At 37.6% G+C, this 20,430-nt stretch overlaps 2 protein-coding genes across 3 annotated transcripts in view; both read left to right on the top strand.

The window, feature by feature from the left end:
* Positions 1 to 3,843: 3,843 nt before the first annotated feature.
* LOC125787031 (uncharacterized) lies at positions 3,844 to 6,064 on the top strand. Its single transcript, XM_049470785.1, has 2 exons — positions 3,844 to 3,978; positions 4,703 to 6,064. Exon 2 carries the CDS (start codon positions 5,099 to 5,101, stop codon positions 5,948 to 5,950), a length of 852 nt encoding a protein of 283 aa, XP_049326742.1. The 5' UTR covers positions 3,844 to 3,978; positions 4,703 to 5,098; the 3' UTR covers positions 5,951 to 6,064.
* Positions 6,065 to 17,809: 11,745 nt separating this feature from the next.
* Positions 17,810 to 20,430, top strand: part of hip1rb (huntingtin interacting protein 1 related b) — a 59,971-nt gene continuing 57,350 nt past the window's right edge. The window contains exon 1 of one of the 2 annotated variants that reach the window (XM_007239701.4): positions 17,810 to 18,230. In XM_007239701.4, the coding sequence (XP_007239763.2) occupies positions 18,138 to 18,230 (93 nt within the window). In that variant the 5' untranslated portion in view covers positions 17,810 to 18,137. The remainder of the gene's footprint in view (positions 18,231 to 20,430) is intronic. The other variant, XM_007239702.4, reaches the window with a different exon arrangement.

Below are 20,430 nucleotides of genomic sequence, written 5' to 3'. Positions count from 1 at the left end.
CTGTCTCCCTTTTTGCTTAAGGTTTTTACAGAAAGCATAGAGAAAGAGGAGTTACCATCAACTATGACACAAGGGATAATCACTTTAGTTCCAAAACCTGGGAAAGATAAGGATTGTTTAGAAAACTGGCGACCAATTACACTCCTTAATAATGATTATAAAATCTTGGCTCTTATTTTCGCTGGAAGGATCAAAGAGGTTTTGGATTCTGTAATAGACGAATCCCAATCAGGTTTTATGAGTAAAAGACATATTACAAATAATATCAGACTGGTTTTAGATCTGTTGGATTACAATGATTTTGTAAATGATAATAGTTTTTTGTTGTTCCTTGACTTCTATAAAGCTTTTGATGTACTAGAACATGGCTTCATTCTTAAAGCTCTCTCCAAGCTTGGTTTTGGAGAATATTTTTGTAAAACTGTGAAAACCTTATACAAAAATAATAGTAGTTCAGTTAAACTACAATTTGGTACATCCCCAAGATTTATGGTGGCACGTGGGATTAAACAAGGTTGTCCAATCTCGCCTTATTTATTTTTAATTGCTTCCCAATTTCTTACTCTTTATATATCCAGGAGTTTATTAAAAAGAATAAATATAGGAGATAGAAATATTATCATAAGCCAACTGGCTGATGACACAACACTTTTCCTTAAGGATGCCTCTCAAATTCCCCTTGCTCTTGAACTGATTGATAATTTCTCTATGGCTTCTGGTCTTCGCCTAAATTTTAAAAAATGCGAGTTAATGGCTATAAAAGACTGTACTGCCGACATCATCTGTGGTATTCCAGTTAGGGATCAAGTTACCTATTTAGGAATTAAAATAATTAAGGATCAGAAAAGTAGGTGTCAGTTGAATTTTACTCCACTTGTTGAAAAAACACAAAAGAGACTCAATGCATGGTTACAAAGAGATTTAACAATTAAAGGAAGAATTTTACTCTCTAAGGCAGAAGGGATATCTCGGTTAACCTATGCTGCTCTCGCTCTGGACGTAGATAAAAAGATGCTAAAAAAAAATTGATGTCATGTTGTTTAACTTTGTTTGGAAAAATAAAATACATTTGATTAAAAAATCTGTATTAATGAATACAAGACAGTGTGGCGGATTTGATTTTCTTGATTTTACAACTTTAAACAATAGGGCTGTCCCTAACGATTATTTTTTAAACGATTATTCTAACGATTATTTTTTTCGATTAGTCGACTAATCTACTCATTGAGAAACATATTTAAATAATTATTTTACGTTTTAAAGCAAACGATAAATTACTATATTTATATATAATAACAACAACAACAACAACACAAGCCTACTAAACCAAACCCCACACTTATAATCACTTACATGTACAGCACGTTGTTTAGATCTATAACGCTAAAAATGGATAAGCTCCCATACACCACAACCGTGTGTTGCACTGTTTTCTGTGACCGCTAGATTTTGTGACCACTGGCAAGTAGTTCTCAGCAGACCGGTGCACTGGCCGATTCGAAACGTGTTCGTTTCTAATGTTTACCCCGACTGGCCAAAACGGTTCAGTTTAGGGCTGAGGGTAAGGTGTAGGTATAGAAAGCTTCCGTTTTGCCAATGAACGCTCATAACCGTGAGCACTGGTCACAAAATTCCGACGGTGACAGAAAACGGTGTGACACCGCAGCGCCGACGGCGCTAGCTAAAATAACTTAAGGCAGCTAGCTTAGCTAAACACCTGAACCTATGAATAATGCTACTGTTTCTGGAAACTGCGAAATGCCATGCACAAATATAAACCAAAACTGTATAATTTCTGCCTGTGGCAGGTTTAAAACCTTTGGTAGACAGCCTTAAGTCTTTTTAAGGACACCCACGGAGACCCTGATGTAAACGGTAACTTACTGTGTGACCCTGTTGACATAGTGCTCCTGGATGTTTGCGCTTCAAGTGCTCCTTTTGCACGTATGGCAGAGGACCACATTGTTGCCCTTTTGCGTGAAATGCTCCCAAACTTTAGATGCCCGCTGGCGTTTTTTTGTAGCTGGAGATTGCTCTCCGGAGTCCAAGCTCTCTAGAGCTTAGATTCTCTGCCCGAACCCGACATGACCCGAGGCCCGCCCGTAAATCCGACCCGGGCTCCAGAAAATAGTCCGAGATGTAGGCGTCTGTTTTTTAATTATATTTTTATTTTTAAAAAAATAACGAAAACTGAAAGTGAAACTAAACTAATTTATTTATAAGCGCTGTTTTCACTACCGCAGTTCTACAGCGGGGGTGTTGTGCCGATTCTGTCCGCGAAGCGGGAGTCAGATTCAGCAGAGAGTCGGATTCGGCACAAACGCGGCGGCACCTCGCGGTCCGCGGTGTCAGTTGTAAGCGCTCGCGCTCGCTCATTAAAACGCTCATTAAAACGCTCATTAAAACAGCCCGAAAACAGCCAGTTGGAATTTTTGGGCCCGATCTAACCTCTAATGCTCTCCACAGGCGCCGCCATGTTTACGACGCGCCGACGCACGTTATGCAAATCGATGTATTTTTGTAATCGATGACGTCGATTATGTCGACGCGTCGCCCCAGCCCTATTAAACAATACGTTTAAAATTAATTGGCTAAAAATTTTTATAAATAATCCTTCTTCTCTCTGGAATATTATCCCAAATACTGTGTTCTCAAAAATTGGTGGACTAAAGTTTGTATTAATGTGTAACTATGATGTACAAAAGATCCCCATAAAAATCTCAAATTTCCATAGACAAATGCTTTTGGCTTGGTGTCTCCTGTACAAGCATAATTTTTCTCCTCACAGATACTACATTTGGAATAATAAAAATATTCTCTACAAAAACAAATCGCTCTTCTACGAAAATTGGTTTAGGAATAATCTAAATTTAGTTGGTCAAATTCTTGACTCAAATGGTAGGCCATACAGTTATACTGACCTAATTAATAAATACAAAATTGATATCCCAGTTAAAGAATACTGTACTGTGATAAACGCTATACCAGTTGGTGCAACTTTACTGCTGAGAGGTGTAGACTTTCCTTGGCCATTTCCTCAGTCACTTGATTTGCTGGATACTTATGTTGGGAGTGTATGTTTTTCAGCTAAACAGCCACGAAACAATAAGCAGATAAGAGCATTATTCCAGAAAGATATTGCTACAATTCCTTATGTTATACCATATTGGAATAGTATTGTAGAGAGTATACCATGGCGAAAAGTGTGGTCTTTACCTTTAAAATATTTACTTTCCAACAAAGTGAGAGAAATTAGGCTGAAATTATTACATAAAATTTACCCAGTAAAGATTTTTTTTCTAAAATATAAGTCTGATATTGAAACTGACTGCTCATTTTGTAAAAGTGCTTCTGAAGATGTTACCCACTTGTTTTGGCAATGTATCTATAGCAGCAAGTTCTGGTCTGAACTCTTACATTTTATTCAAATATATTTTATTGAGGATTTTTCCTTTAAATGTAAAGATATCTTTTTTGGTGTATTTACTTCTGAGAATTCAATTGATGATAAGTATTTTATGATCAATCTGTTCTTACTGCTTGGTTTATTTCATATCCATAAATGCAAATTCAGTGGTAACAGACCATTATTCCTTGTCTTTAAGAGTGAGTTGGATGAGTATATGAACATTTTGCAATGCTCAAACAATCTCAAAGCTAAAAGAACTGTGCTACTGTACTCCACATATGTGACTCCAAAGGACTAAAAGACTTGAAAGGACCTAAAGGACCCCTTATTTGTTTTGTATTGATATCTGTTACCTCTTGACATACTTTTTGCATGTTTATATGTTTGTATGTGATTAATACAAAAAAAAAAAAACTTAACAATGGCACGGACATCGAATCTACAGTTATTACCGCGTTTTACAATGAACGACGTAGAACAATGGGCTGAAGAAGGATGCCGAATACCGAGAGCAGTGCTGTTAAAAGGATACAGCAACTGGATAGAGGGGTACATAACTAATATTAAAGGTAAGTTAATGTTTTAGTCTCCTTTAGCTAGCCTAGCTAATGATACCTAGCTAACTAAGCAAGCTGTTTTTTTTTTCAAACATTAAAAATACTAGCAGGATGAATGCCTTATAATTATTAAGTTTGTGATAAACTGTTGTTATATTGGCTAAATGGTAGGATGAGGTCCAAGCTGTTTGGGATGGTAATTGTTTTCCATTTTAATTAACTTTAGCTGTTAGATGTAATTTAACACCATCGGTTCATTTTACAAGCTAATATTCAGTTTTTTAGTCAGGACGAGTGAGGCAGGCTGTGTTGTGAGGGCCAGGTCGTTTCGGTCATTCAGGAAAAATGACACACTTTACAGTTTACAGGTAGTAAAAGTTAGAAAACTGTGTTCGTTTGTTCTGTTCATCACTTAACACATAACGGAAGCAGCCTATACATCTAGGTATATTTTACTAGATCAGCAAAATATTTTTTTGACAGAACTATTATCCTAGGTGAAATAGAAACACTTCCATGATGTTGAGGTTTATTATGAAGACAATTTCTGGTTTGTATTCTGTTAAAGCGGAGTATGTTGCACATGGAAGGATAGTTGAGTTATAACTAACCTTTTTAACTATATAAATATATCTTTCTTAAATATTTAGTTCTTTAAACATTATTCTAAACCTTAGATATGTATCCAAATGAGAAACCTTTTATAGCTTGTTTACACATTTTTTTGTTATTGCAGGTGGAGTTTCCATCTGATGGCTCCTTTATTGGACAGTCAGTGTGCAACTGCAAAGCTGGTCAGGGTCACTGCAATCATAAAATTGGACTGCTGTACACTCTTGCACATTTTTTGAAGCTAGACTGCAAATCTGTCCCTCCTACAGTTAGTAAAACCTCACTGCCACAAACTTGGCACATTCCACCACGTGCATTAGGTTTAAGCCCAAAACCTATTAATACAGTGAAAGTCTCAAAATTAAAGCCTTCGACAGCAACTCAACTTCCAAAGAAATATAAAAGATGTTGTAATGGTATAGTTCCCAACCTCTATTGCCCCATTACAACCCCTCTGCCAAGTGATGAGTTTGCACACAACCTCACACAGAACCTTTCAGCTATTGGTAGCACCTGTCAAATGATGCAGCTACTTCAAGCATCTACCAGACATCCAGTGGATAATGTTGCAACAGAGTTTGGAGACCTGCCCTGTGGATCAGTGTTGACTTACCAATCCCTCAATCTGCCCACCACTTCAATCACTGATGATCACCCACTCTTTCCTCTGCCACCACAGACATGTAATTACACCACGGCTTTAAATGAAAATGAAAGCAATTACTACTGTGGCATGACTGTCACCCTCTCTGATGCAGAGTTACTGGAGAAGGAAACGAGGGACCAAAGTACAAACAAGACCTGGCACAGTGTCCGCTCCCAGCGTCTGACTTCATCTGTTTTTAAAAGGATTGTTTCAAGGATTGCAGACTTTGAATGCTTAGCAACAAATATGCAAAGGCAGAAAAAAACTGTGCAGACCCTGGCAATGAAAAGGGGCCTGCAGATGGAGCCCATTGCAGCTGCAGAGTATGAACAATTAACAGGTAATCGCACATTACCTTGTGGATTCATCATAAATCCTCATGCCCCCCATTTAGGTGCCTCACCTGATCGTAAGGTGGTCGACAATTCTGGGCTTCTTCAGGGGCTTCTGGAAATAAAGTGTCCAAATGTGGACACTTTTGTGGAGTGCAGTTACCTGTCTGCAAGGCCAGATGACACATTTGCTCTTAAATGCAACCATGACTACTATTACCAGGTAATGGGACAGATGGGCATCACTGGAATGAAGTGGTGTGATTTTTTTGTCCACTGTACCAATGACAACCACCTTGAGCGGATCCACTTTGATGCCAAGAAATGGGAGTCTATGAAAACTAAACTGGACATGTTCTTCTTTGAATATTTTCTGCCTGGCCTGTGCAGATGAGGAGGCTAAAAATAAAGGAAGGCTACATACATTTGGCATTGTTTCTAAAGAAATACAACTGTTAAAAGGTAATTCTGTAATGTGTCATAACCATAAAAAATGAATTGAGAGAGATTTTTAGGAAAAATACATTGTTTTTATTGGTTCAGAATGAGCTAAAATTTGTTGTTACATTGATTTTATAAACACAGAAAATTACACATCATTAAAACACAGCTGAATAAATGTTATGTTTGTTAATGTTTGTAAGGATTGTTGTCCAGCAAGTCCAGTACAGTCAATAAAATACTGAATTTGTAAAATATAGTTCATGGTTGTACTATGTATGTTAACGTCCGATAATCCACTTTGAATATTAATTAAATTAAAACACATTTAAAAAATAGGTCCCTGAAAATTTGTAAGTAGAGCACAAACAGTCCATAGCTGGTTAACTGAACCACACAGGGAAAGGGGCATAACTCCGTCAAATATATGGTATTCTTTAATGCGTCTGATTGCCCTCTCAACATGGACCCTCAAGCGAGCAATTTCTTGTGTGTATGTAATTTCTTCTTTACTAAACTGCCCACTTGGCCCCAAGAATGTAGGAATGACAAGTTTTACATCAATCTCACTGAGGAGGTCTTTGATAAGAAACCCCTTATCTGCAATTACTTCATCTCCTGGTTCAAGTAGGCTCAGAATACCAGACTCTTTGGTTATTTCTTTATCTGAGATGGAGCCTGTGTACAGGTTGCTGACTAGACTAATTGACCCAAAAGGAGTAATACCAATCAGTGACTTTAGTGTGGTGGTACCTTTATAATGGGAGTATATGACTGTGTTAAGAACTTTTGAGCTTGCGGTTTGGATGTGGATCTCTGTACAGTCTAGTATCACTCGTGCTTTGGGGAATGTCAGTTTAAAAGAGGGTGGCATCAGTTCATCTACAGCCACTCTACTTGGCCATATTGGTAATGTACCAAGCATAAAGTACAGGTAATTGCACCAGGTTATACAAACCCTGCTGACTGTTGCTGGCGATACATTAAACCGCACAGCTAAATCCGCAGCGAAAAAACCCTGCCGTGCACGACAAAGGAACAGAAAGAACTGTTCAAATAGGCATAGGCATAGGCGTAGGAACCGGGGGGAATATATTAGAAACAGGTGGATTTGTCCCCCCCAAAAATGACATCTTTTCGCTCAGATCAGGTGTACTATTAATGAGGAGACAGACCGGACCAATCACGAAGCCGGTTCAGGTATTAAGTCCCGCCTCTCAGTAGAAACAGCCAATCAGCTTGCTGGTTTTGCGCCGCGCGAAGGAGAGGCAGTTTGCTGTTTGGAAGCCCCTCCCCCTCTCTGTGAGATTTAGCAGCGGGATCGGGGCGCAGCAGCTTCATCTGATTTTAAAACAGATCTGGATATACGGAGATTTTTCTAAAAGAAAGCTAACGGCAGGTTAACCACGTCAACCGTGATGATCTGTTTCTGCTAGCTGGTTAAAAATACACGTCTCTGAATCAAACAGATTAAACACACTGTGATTAATAAACTGCAGCTGTGTTAGTGAGTTAGCTTAACTTTGGAATTAGATAGATAGGGAGTCAGGGTTAAAGAAAAAAAAAACTATATATGTAATGTTCAACTTGCCCTGTACCTGATCAGCTAATCACTGTTTCATTTTCAATTAATTTAGGATTACAGGACTTAATGTGAGCTATAATGAACGAATATTCATTTAGATAACTTGTTAACTAGAAGCCAGATGTAGTGGATAGCCAGAATTTAGTACAGTACTTTAAGTTTGTAGTTTAAAGCAGTTTCTTAACCCCGATCACTGCCCCAAAATTTTTCCACCTGATCCAGCTGATCAGCTAATAAACAGTATTTTACTGAGTTTACCTGTTAAAATCCTTTAAAGTTAAAGTCAAAGTCAAAGTCAAAGTGTTTTTTATTGTCATTTCAGCTATATACAGAGTACACAGTGAAACGAAACAACGTTCCTCCAGGGACCATGGTGCACATAAACACAGTGTAGACAGAACAATAGTGCAACAGTACAAAAGTGCAGACAGACAATACAACACAATACAGAAAAAGAATAATAAATAACAAGACAGTGTGCAAATTTAGCCCCCTATGGAGCCTAAATTAATCATTATGTATATCCAGCAGTGTATTAGACACATCATACCACCACTAACTTTATTAAATGCCTTTAAAGCAGAGGAAGCTCTAAAATATGCAGAACAGTGTTAATATGCAGTAGAATATGTAAGAACAGGGTTGAGAAACACTGCTGTAACGTGACTTCTGTTCATTTGTAGTTCACAGTAAGACCACATGTCCTGATGTTTATAAAAATCTCTATGAAACTTAAAGTTACATTCTTTTACATAAAAGGACACCATCTTAAGAAGAGCTCTCAGTAAAAAAAAAAAAAAAGCGCAGGAGAAAATGTAAATATACAACAGAATTGACATGACATAATAATAATAATAATAATAATAATAATAATAATAATAATAATAATAAACAAATCTGTTATATTATTTTAAATATTAGGTGATAACTGATTATTTTTGTCGTATGTATATTATTCAGACATTGCATGCATAATTTTTTCTAACAACAGTAAATGTAACGTGGAGTAACATGTTTAGGTTGTTAAATCACCTTATAATAATAATTTACTTTTAGAGTGGGCTTGGGTTCATATTGGCAAATGTGTCCCCCCCAATATCACGTCCGCTCCTACGCCCTTGGTTGTGGGGGCTAGCTACATTCTTCTTCAGGCTTCCACATGAAGTAGGCTGTGACTTACTACTGTCATCTAGTGGACTAACAATACAATTACTGCATATCACTACAGTGATGAGTTTTTCCATGTCTACAGACCACAACACTTGAAAAAAATATTTCAATAAGTAAACTTAAGTGGACAATTCAAATGTTAACATTCAATCAAAATGTAACAAATTACTTTATAATGATTACATACTATATGCAGAGTTAAACACTTACGACTGATTGTTTAAATTTTTTTCTCTGCCTTTTTCAGGGCTTTATTTTCTGTCTTTAGATGCTGTCAAGTCCAGTGACCCTTTTTTCAGTAATGAGTGATCTAACGCGTTACTATTTCCAATCTGTGAGTTTACTGTGCCGCAGAGCGTGTATACCGTAAAGACAAGAAAAGTTCTGACGCTTTAAATGAACACTGTCAAAATTAAATAATTTTCAGTAGTTTATCGGTCTGGGTCCGGACCCGGACCGCAGTCCGCATATATGTGATCCCTGGCCTAGACCATATACAGGGTTTTGTTTAGTAAAACCAGTCCTTGCTGGTTCAATGTTCAGATTTACAGTGTTAAATATTTCAGGTCAAGAAAGACTTTCTTTATTTTATAATTTTATAAAAACAAGTATTTATGTTAAGTGAAATCGAGAAAGACCATATTTTCTTTTTTATAAAAACAATTATTTATGTTAAGTTAATTCAAGAGAAATGGTCTTTTATTTTTATAAAAACTTCTTTTTTCAGGAAATAGTTCAACTTTAAATGTCAAGAGAAACATTGTTGCTGTTAAAAATGCATTTTCCAATAAAGGGAGTATTGGCAAAATTGGTTATAATTTTTATGTTAAGGCAGCAGGAGGAGGTGTCTACAGCTGTAACTAATAAGTTACTTTTTAAAGGAGTAATCAGTAATCAGTAATCGGATTACTTTTTCAAAGTAACTATACCATCACTGGTCAGGTCAGGTAAAGTCAGGTAAAGGTGGAGCAGCCAGGGGTGTTGCAGAAGTTAGGCAGGTGAAGGTGGAGAAGTGGAGGGTGTGGCACAAGGTGAGGCAGGTGGTGATGGAGCAGCTGAGAGTGGTGCAGGAGGTGGAGAAGCCGAAGCTGGAACATGTGATTTTATTTTTTCCAACAGCTCTTGGTCAATCGCTACTCCACTTGTTTGCCTCAAAATATGAAAAAACATTAAGAAAAGAGAGACAGATTATAGATAATGATTTGGGATGTATAAAGTATTAATACATTGGAATTTATGTAAAGACAGATCCCACTTTGATTAAATTAAGGGCAACATTTAGAAGCCTAACACCTGGAAATGCACGTATATACACTTATATTTTTTTAATTTAACATCAAAACACCGTGGGAATGACATAGTTGTAAACGACTGACTTTGCAAAAAAAAAACCCAAAAGCAGAAATATTCTGTTATTTGCGTGTATGCACGTTACAATAAACCCTAAAAAACAGCAGTCTGCCTTAGATAATCTAGCTAGGTTAGCTACGTTACCTTACTTAGATTTTGTGGACCGAAGCCTCAGATAAGGTTCGTCCGCCTCTGGGTTTCTTCAGTCCAGTCCTCCACTCGATAATGAATAAGCTTCGGTCATCCAGTCCCTCCATAAAATCCTCCACGTTAAAGTTTCTAATGTGGGAAGTTTAAACAATGCTGCAGCTCCTCTTTCTCGTCCTTCCACCAGATTTTCTGTGACCGTCGGATTCTGTGACCACAGAGAGCGCTATTGCACAGTTTCTGTTCACGGGCACGAGCGCGCTACGTAGACTGCGTAAGCTACGCGGACTCGCTTTTTTTTTCTCCTTCTCCTGCTGTCGGTCCGCCGGACGATGAGAAACGGTGTTTACAGTTTATTTTGTCTATAAATAAAATAAACGATCTTAAACATGAACGTTTCATTATTAATTCCCTACATTTTCACCTTGTATGAAGAAGGCATAAAAGATTAGATAAAACCTGAATAACACTTTTATCCCATTACTTTTATGTTGGTAGTATTGCAAAACAGAAGAACATGGATTGATTATCTCATACTTTTCACCTGTGCTATCATGCTAAACATATTATAATTACATTTATAAAAGGTTTAGGTTATGTTTTCATTGTTTTCTGATATTTTGGAGAAAATGGGCTGAAACATGATGCAACTGTAAATATGTGCCTTTGCCAGGTCCTATCTTACGCATGAGTTATAAAGTTGTTGTTTTTTTTGGCATCAGAATATGTGACCCTTTTCCACCTACATTTAAAACAATGTAAAACTAACCAAATCTTCTCAGATTTCTCACCATCCCTTCACCTTTTCAGCTACACACAACACTTATTACTGGACTTGACCATAATGCTTTATATTAAGGGTCACACTTTCTGACAGCTGGCATCAGAATATGTGACTCTATTCCATCTCCATTTAAAACAGTGTAAAACCAACCAAATCTTCTCAGATTACTCACTGTTCCTTCACATTTTCAGCTACAAAAACATTTATTACTGGACTTGACCATAATGCTTTATATTAGGGGTCACAAATTCTGACAGCTGGTATTACAATATGTGACCCTATGCCATCTCCACACACAAGAGTATAAAACCAACCAAATCTTCTCAGATTACTCACTGTTCCTTCACATTTTTCAGCTACACACAGTATTTATTACTGGACTTGACCATAATGCTTTGGAACAGGGGTCACAGATTCTGACAGCTGGTATCAGAATATGTGACCCTATGCCATTTCTATTTAAAATAGTGTAAAACCAGTCAAATCCTCTCAGATTACTCACCATTCCTTTACCTTTTCAGCTACACAAAATATTTATTGCTGGACTTGACCATAATGCTTTGGAATAGGGGTCACAGATTCTGATGCCAGCTGTCAGAATCTGTGACCCTTAATATAAAGCATTATGGTCAAGTCCAGTAATAAATGTTTTTGTATCTGAAAAGGTGAAGGGATGGTGAATAATCTGAGAAGATTTGGTTAGTTTTACACTGTTTTAAATGGAGATGGAATAGGGTCACATATTCTGATGCCAGCTGTCAGAAAGTGTGACCCTTAATATAAAGCATTATGGTAAAGTCCAGTAATAAGTGTTGTGTGTAGCTGAAAAGGTGAAGGGATGGTGAGAAATCTGAGAAGATTTGGTTAGTTTTACACTGTTTTAAATGTAGGTGGAATAGGGTCACATATTCTGATGCCAGCTGTCAGTATGAGTAAAGCCCAGTGATTGCATCACTTTCACAAAAAAAAACAACAACTTTATAACTCATGCTTAAGATAGGACCTGGCAAAGGCACATATTTACAGTTGCATCATGTTTCAGCCCATTTTGTCTCCAAAATATCAGAAAACAATGAAAAAATAACCTAAACCTTTTATAAATGTAATTATCTTTTAACATCCCAAAGGCCATTATACCATTTGAATTAATTATATATCAGTTTAAATATGATACACATTATCTAATGTATGTTTAGCATGATAGCACAGGTGAAAAGTATGAGATAATCAATCCATTCTTCTGTTTTGCAATACTACCAACATAAAAGTAATGGGATAAAAGTGTTATTCAGGTTTTATCTAATCTTTTACTCCCCCCCCCCCCTGCCTTCTTCATACAAGGTGAAAATGTAGGGAATTAATAATGAAACGTTCATGTTTAAGATCGTTTATTTTATTTATAGACAAAATAAACTGTAAACACCGTTTCTCATCGTCCGGCGGACCGACAGCAGGAGAAGGAGAAAAAAAAAGCGAGTCCGCGTAGCTTACGCAGTCTACGTAGCGCGCTCGTGCCCGTGAACAGAAACTGTGCAATAGCGCTCTCTGTGGTCACAGAATCCGACGGTCACAGAAAATGGTGTAACACCTGTACCAGGTTAGATCCAGCAGCAGCGTCCCTGTGACTATGATGCTTCAATCGCGCGAGCGCGTTCCATTAGGTTTAGAATATTATTGGCGCACACTTCACACGCACTTTTTAAAGAGGCATTACTTTTACTTAAAGTCAACAGTTTAAAGTCACCCAACTGTTTTTTTTTTTCAGTAAATATAACTTCTCTACGATATTTAAAGCATTTTGTAATCATAATGTTACTTCAAACATAACGTACATTTAAAACAAAATAATTATGTAAATAATTATTTTAAAAAACATATATCTATAGCTAATATGCTTACATTGTAGAACTTGAACACAGTCTTCATAATTTGGGCTCGTTTGTCTTTCACCACACTGGATTTGAATTTGAATTTGAATCAAAATGTTTAGGAATATTTACAATGCCAACATTGCAATGGAAGAACACTATCCAGAATGAAGGGAAGAAGAAAGTATGAAGAAGGCTTGGTACGGCTCAACACAAAGTCACATCATATCCTCTGAAAACATGTGATTGCACACACATGCATGGCTTCCAACAGCACTGTGTCACTGGTGTTTCTTGATGATGTGACAGGAGTAGTGGGATATACTTTCGGCTTAGATTCAACCAAATGCAGCAAGGTTTATTGGACTGTGCTCCACAGTACAGATGGACAATGACCCAAAACACACTGTGAGAACAATCCAGGAGTTTTTTTTACACAAATAAGTGAAATATTCTGCAGTGGCCTAGATCAACCCGATCGAGCAGAATTTCACTTGCTTAAGACAAAACTAAAGGCAGAAAGACCCTACTTGAAGTCTACACTTCAATTGAATCTCAGTTGTTTAATTTTAAATTCAGTGTTTTTCTGAGCCCAATCTTGAGAATCCAAATATTTCTAAGCTGTATAACTGTATATAATGTGTACAAATGTATCGATTCCAAAAGCCATTAATATGCGTGGATATTACATGTTTAAAGATAAAACAGACAAGCATGTTTAAAATGAATAAGAAAAAACATTTTTAAATGTATGTTGTTTAAGTAAACTTACATATATAAATTAAATACAGTGCATTCAGAAAGTATTCACAGCGCTTCACTTTTTGCACATTTTGTTACGTTACAGCCTCATTCCAATTTGTATTAAATTAATCTCTTTCCTCAAAAATCTACATAAAATACCCCATTTTGACCATCTTGAGAGTTCTGAACATTTATTAAAAATAAAAAGTTAGATCACATTTACGTAAGTATTCACAGCCTTTGCCATGAAGCTGAAAATTGAGCTCAGGTGCATCCTGTTTCCACTGATCATCCTTGAGATGTTTCTGCAGCTTAAATGGAGTCCACCTGTGGTAAATCCAGTTGATTGGACATGATTTGGAAAGGCACACATCTGTCTATATAAGGTCCCACAGTTGACTGCATGTCAGAGCGCAAACACCAAGCATGAAGACAAAGGAATTGCCTGTAGACCGCCGAGACAAAATTGTCTCGAGGCACCAATCTGGGAAGGATACAGAATAAAATTCTGCTGCTTTGAAGGTCCCAATGAGCACAGTGGTCCACCTAATTCGTAAATGGAAGAAGTTTGGAACCACCAGGACTCTTCCTAGAGCTGTCCGGCCGTCTAAATTGAGCGATCGGGGGAGAAGGGCCTCGGTCAGGGAGGTGACCAAGATTCCGATGGTCACTCTGTCAGAGCTCCAGCGTTCCTCCATGGAGAGAGGAGAACCTTCTCTGCAGCAATCCACGAATCAGGCCTGTATGGCAGAGTGGCCAGGCGAAAGCCACGCCTTAGTAAAAGACACAAGGCAGCCCGTCTAGAATTTGCCAAAAGGCACCTAAAGGACTCTCAGACCATGAGAAACAAAATTCTCTGGTCTGATGAGACAAATATTGAACTCTTTGGTGTGAATGCCAGGCGTCATATTTGGAGGAAACCAGGCACTGCTCATCATGAGGCCAATACCATCCCTACAGTCAAGCTTGGTGGTGGCAGCTTCATGCTATGGAGATGTTTTTCAGCAGCAGGAACCGGCAGACTAGTCAGGATAGAGGGAAAGATGACTGCATTAATGTACAGAGACTGGGGCGACGGTTCATTTTTCAGCAGGACAACGATTCGAAGCACACAGCCAAGATCTCAAAGGAGAGGCTTCAGGACCACTCTGTGAATGTCCTGGAGTAAATCCGATTGAACATCTCTGGAGAGATCTGAAAGTGGCTGTGCACAGACGTCTCCCATCCAACCTGATGGAACTTCAGAGGTACTGCAAAGAAGAATGGGCAAAACTGCCTAAAGAGAGGTGTGCCAAGCTTGTGGCATCACATTCAAAAATACTTGAGGCTGTAGTTGCTGCCAAAGGTGGTTCTACAAAGTATTAAGCAAAGGATGTGAATACTTATGTAAATATGATTTCTTTGTTTTTGTAATTTAATAAATTTTCAAAAGTCTCAAGAAAACATTTTTCACATGGTCATAATGGGGCATTTTGTGTAGAATTTTGAGGAAAGAGATTAATTTAATACAATTTGGAATGAGGCTGTAACGTAACAAAATGTGGAAAAAGTGCTGTGAATACTTTCCGGATGCACTGTATATATGGCCAACATATGGATGCAACATATAATAGCATATTAAAATGACTAATATGTATATATAAAATACATGTACATATGCAAATTTTATAAAAGTATGTCATATATCCAGAGGATAGATGTATGTGAGCATTATGTATCACCTTATATGTATAATATATGGAACACCATTATAGATATAGGGACATATATGGACATATATTACATTTCCGTATGGGTTGTTTATTTAAAATTTTAGAATCCCTAGTGAATAACCAGCTCAAGTATTTTCTTTATAAAACCCTCCTGTATAACTATCAATCTGGATTTAGAGAAAGGCATAGTTCCATTTCTGCAACCACACTGGTTTTAAATGATTTAAATCATTGCCCTAGACAAGAAGTAGTACTGTGCTGCCAGTTTTCTTTATATTTTTATCAATGATCTTGCCGCCTCCTTGGACTGGAAATTACACTTTTATGCAGATGATTCGGTCTTATACTGCTTAGCAGATACACACTGCAATAGAAAAACGTAAATGTTTTTTTAACACTCTACAGACTGCTCTGTTTCAAACTCAAGTTGGTTTTAAATGCTAATAAAACCAAATACATGCTGTTTTCCAGATTGGTAAATAGTGTTTTAATTTTTCGAACTATTACTAGCTTGACAGAATCCACTATTGAAGAAGCCAGCGAATATAAATTTTGGTATCTGGCTTGATGAAAAACTCTCTTTAAAATCCCATATTAACACACTCGCTATTAAGTGCAGACAAAAGCTCGGATTCCAATAACAAAAGAATGCCACGTGCTTAAGAAAAGCACATGGCTGGGAACACAGACAGGAAAACAGAGGGCAGAAGCACATAGAACCAAAAGAGGGAAAAACAGACACAGCAGAATATAGCATATTCTGCTTTTTTTTTTTTTACATACATTTACAGATATTTTTAAATAAACTTTCAGAGTATTGTCTGGCCAAATCTTTTTCCATGCTATTTAATTCTGCTTTTATTTTTTTATTACTGTCATTAAGCCTAACAAAGGGGACTTGATGATGTCTTTTTCAAACCTTGTTTATCCTTTTTGGTTGTTATTGTTGTATTTCAGATAGTTACACAAGAAGTGCTGGTGGATATAGGTTATGCGCTTTTACAGAACTGGTGATTGGAAAGCAAAAGCTGTTTGGTGAGTGTTACTCTCAAGTTCTTTTGTGCTGGCAAAAATATAACACTATAGTACTGCTAGTATAAAAAAAATGGTTTTAGAATAACAGCTCTGCTGTTACAGTAGTGCCGATTTTTTTAAAAGATGCATCATCTCAAAAGATGGTGACAGCATATCATTATGATTCTGCCATTGTGTTTAATTGCTACTGTTTGCTCTGTCAGCCGAATTTGATTAAAAAGTAGCAGGGTAATGTTTATTCACAAATACAACATCTTTACCGAAGTATGTTTTCAGATCTACCTAAAAGTCTTTCCAAAACAAGTCACCATGTAGTTACAAAAAGAACATTTGTTCGTAATACCAGAGGTATATTTACAAATAAGTGAATTCAATGGGTAATATTTATGTATAATTTTAAACAACAGTTCTTTAATCTTGTTTGGCAGTACATATTTATAAAGGAGAGTAAAAACAGAGCTCCATATAGTGTCATCAATTTTTTGTTCTATCCATTTGTGTTTGGCTACTGTTCCTGATCTGGGCCTGAGAAACCTTCTGATGAAGGTGTTGTTGAACTTTTTGTCCAAGATGAATACAGCTTCAATTGTGACATAAAACTATGGCGCCAGATCATTTATTACAATACTGTGCTCCTTTGTGGAGACAGGAACGCTGTATGTCTGTACAAAATCCTCATAAGGATATGGAAGCCCTTCAGAATTAAAAAGCTGTCTCACAATAGGATGTTCTTTCTAAAGCAATTATTAAAAAAAAAAAAATTGTTTCTGTGTGTGATGTTGACATTGTTCCAAATAAAGTATTTGTGAGCTTGTTTATGAAAGTTGGACAGCCTGACTGGCAATTTTCCAACAGCAATTTTCATTAACAAAAATTAAGACCAAAAACTCATGTTGCACATACTATCTGTGTCTTTTTAGGAATCTCTCGATTCAATTAATTTTAATAATATATGTGGCTTTTTTCTCCAAATTAAGTTTAAAAGAATTCTGTTCAGACAGGATGTCTTATGTTTCGAGACTTCAAGATGAGAGAAGACATATAATGCTCTCAACAGGCATGCTTTGCTCAGTAATACTCTACCATAGAGAGATAAATCTCTGACCAACCAAGAGTTAAATTGAGTAATAGTAATACTTGGGTCTATATTATATATCGTTAATTTCTTCTCATCCAGTGAGATTGATTTCCAAATATCTGACTGTATGTCTGACTTGATATGGCATATTTCTGTATCAGTTATTTTTTTTAGAGCAACATTTGTTTAGGTTAAGGTGTAAACCAGATATTCCAGAAAATTCTCTAATGATGAGGACTTTGCTTTTGCCTGCTACAGCACTGTAGCTCCCAGCAGGTATGACTTGAAGAAATGACTTTTATTGTGAAATGCGAATGGCACGTGGTATGTGCTTTCATTGACAAGAGCGCACAGTGTCGTCGTGTTTTAAACCATATACTCTGTAACTCCCAGTAATCCCAGCATAAGGCAGCAGTAGGCGTGATTTTAATATCGTCATACGTGACGTGTTGTAGGGAGGCTGTGAGGTGTGGAGGGACCTGCGTTTCTGAGAGAGAGCGTTGTTCCGGTCTCAGAGAGAGTCTTCACTGCGGGGACGGGCTGAGAGAGACGCGCTCCAGTTCTCTGCTGCACACAAGCTTGAATTATGCAGCTTTCCAGCCAGGAGGCGAACATATAGAGTTACGCTACTGAAGCCGTGGTTTCTTCAGTAAAAACACATCAAAAGATGAATTCGATACGACAGGTGCCATCCCGAGTGAAGAGTAAAAGGACGGAAACGAATCTAGGAGCCGAAAGGGAGCATTTCGATAAACAGCAGGTAAGATGCACAGGTCAGATCTTTTTGCTACGATACTAGATAGTGAATTGCTGCGGTGGAATATTATGTTGTTGAATACTAAGTTGATATGTTGGCCGGGGTCGCTTCCTTTAACCTCAGTTTAGCTGAGAAAAGCATTTCTGGAATAAATAATGATATAATAATACAGGGATTGCGTTGTTCTGTTAAAATATAGACGGGCTACGTTCCAGACAAGGCCGAATTATGCCATTAATGTTTAAACCGATTTGATAGCGTATTTCTAGGTTTATAAAAAAACACCATAATGATACACCAGCCCGTGAAACCGGTTAGACGTGTTTTTCCGTGGCATTTCATGAAGAGGTCGTGTCACCTATCTGAGGAACTTCCGTCACCTGCACAGACGATGACGACCACATTAAAATAAAGACTTATTTCACTATAAAAACATTCCACTGTGCACTGGACTTACGGATTTGTTTATATTAAAGATTTAATATTTAATATATGTTGCAGTAGGCGTTATTTTGGGCGGACCTGCCAGTATCTGTTCTCTTCTAAAAATATTTTGTTGCACTCGCCTGCCTACGGGATCGCCCACTCTCACTGATTGTTAGCAGAGCTAACCTAGAATTTCAGGCTAAGGAAGTCTAGGGTAAGCTACGCCCTAATAAATATGAATTAACATTAATTGTTAAGTAACCAGTTTATTAGGCATTGCGCTCTTATGAGTACTACAAAGGCTGTATTTCGTTTAGGATCAGTTGGAAACTAACTGGTTTGGTCTTTATTTAAATTTTATCCATACAAGTTTCTGCATATTTATTAGCAGATTAACACTATTTTAACAATTATGCATCTCAAAAAACAGAATATCATTGAAAAGTTACTTTACAGTCTATCACACAAGTAAGTGCACCCATCACATTTCTGCAGATATTTAAGTATATCTTTTCATGGGACAACACTGACTTAATGACACTTTGACACAATAAAAAAGAAGTCTGTGAGCAGCTTATATAACAGTGTACGTCATGTACATGTACTCTTCCCTCAAAATAACTATATAAATATACAGCCTTGTCTAAACAACCGGCAACAAAAGTGAGACTACACCCCTTAGTGAAAGTTCTTGAAGTGTCAATATTTTGTGTGGCCACTATTATTTTCCATCACTGCCTTAACTCTCCTGGGCATGGAGTTTACCAGAGCTTCTCAGGTTCCACTGGAATGCTTTTCCACTCCTCCATGACGACATCACAGAGCTGGCGGATATTCAAAACTTGGCGCTTCTTCACCTTCCGCTTGAGGATGCCCCAAAGATGTGCTTATTGGGTTTAGATCTGGAGAGGTGCTTGGCCAGTCCATCACCTTTTCCCTCAGCCTCTTCAATAAAGCATTGCTCGTCTTAGAGGTGTGTTTGGGGTCATTATCATGCTGGAACTCTGCCCTGCGACCCAGTTTCCAGAGGGAGGGGTTCATGCTCTGCTTCAGTATTTCACAGTACATATTATACAAATCAATGAAATTTAACACCCAACACCTGCTGCACTCATGCAGCCCTAGACCATGACACACTTTTCTTTGTACTCCTCACCTGATTGCCACCGCACATGCTAGAGACCATCTGAACCAAATAAATTAATCTTGGTCTCATCAGACCAAAGGATATGGGTCCAGTAATCTATGTCCTTTGTTGGCATGTCTTCAGCAAACTGTTGGCAGGCTTTTTTGTGTACAGACCTCAGAAGAGGCTACCTTTTAGGGTGACCGATTTGATGTAGTGTGCGGCCAATGGTCTCAGCACTGACAGGCTGACCCCCCACCTCTTTAATCTCTGCAGCAATTCTGACAGCACTCCTGCACCTATCTTTCAAAGACAGCATTTGGACGTGAGGCTGAGCACATGCACTCAGCTTCCTCAGACGACCAATGCAAGCTCTGTTCTGAGTGAACCCTGCTCTTTTAAAACGCTGGATAATCTTGGGCACTGTGCTGCAGCTCAGTTTTAGGGTTTTGTCAATCTTCTTGTAGCCTTGTTCATCTTTATGTAGCGCAACAATTCCTCTTTTAAGATCCTCAGAGAGTTCTTTGCCATGAGGTGCCATGTTGGAACTTTTAGTGACCAGTATGAGAGAGTGTGAGAGCTGTACTAAAAAAAATAAACACACCTGCTCCCTATGCACACCTTAGACCTAGTAACACTAATGAGTTACAT

Source organism: Astyanax mexicanus, chromosome 22 (genome assembly GCF_023375975.1).
Source record: "Astyanax mexicanus isolate ESR-SI-001 chromosome 22, AstMex3_surface, whole genome shotgun sequence".
In the NCBI taxonomy this organism is placed as follows: domain Eukaryota; kingdom Metazoa; phylum Chordata; class Actinopteri; order Characiformes; family Acestrorhamphidae; genus Astyanax; species Astyanax mexicanus.
This window is presented reverse-complemented; position numbering and strand designations above follow the sequence as displayed.

Coding starts and splice junctions, on each gene's coding strand:
- LOC125787031 (XM_049470785.1), top strand. CDS start 5,099: ATGATGCAGCTACTTCAAGCATCTACCAGACATCCAGTGGATAATGTT.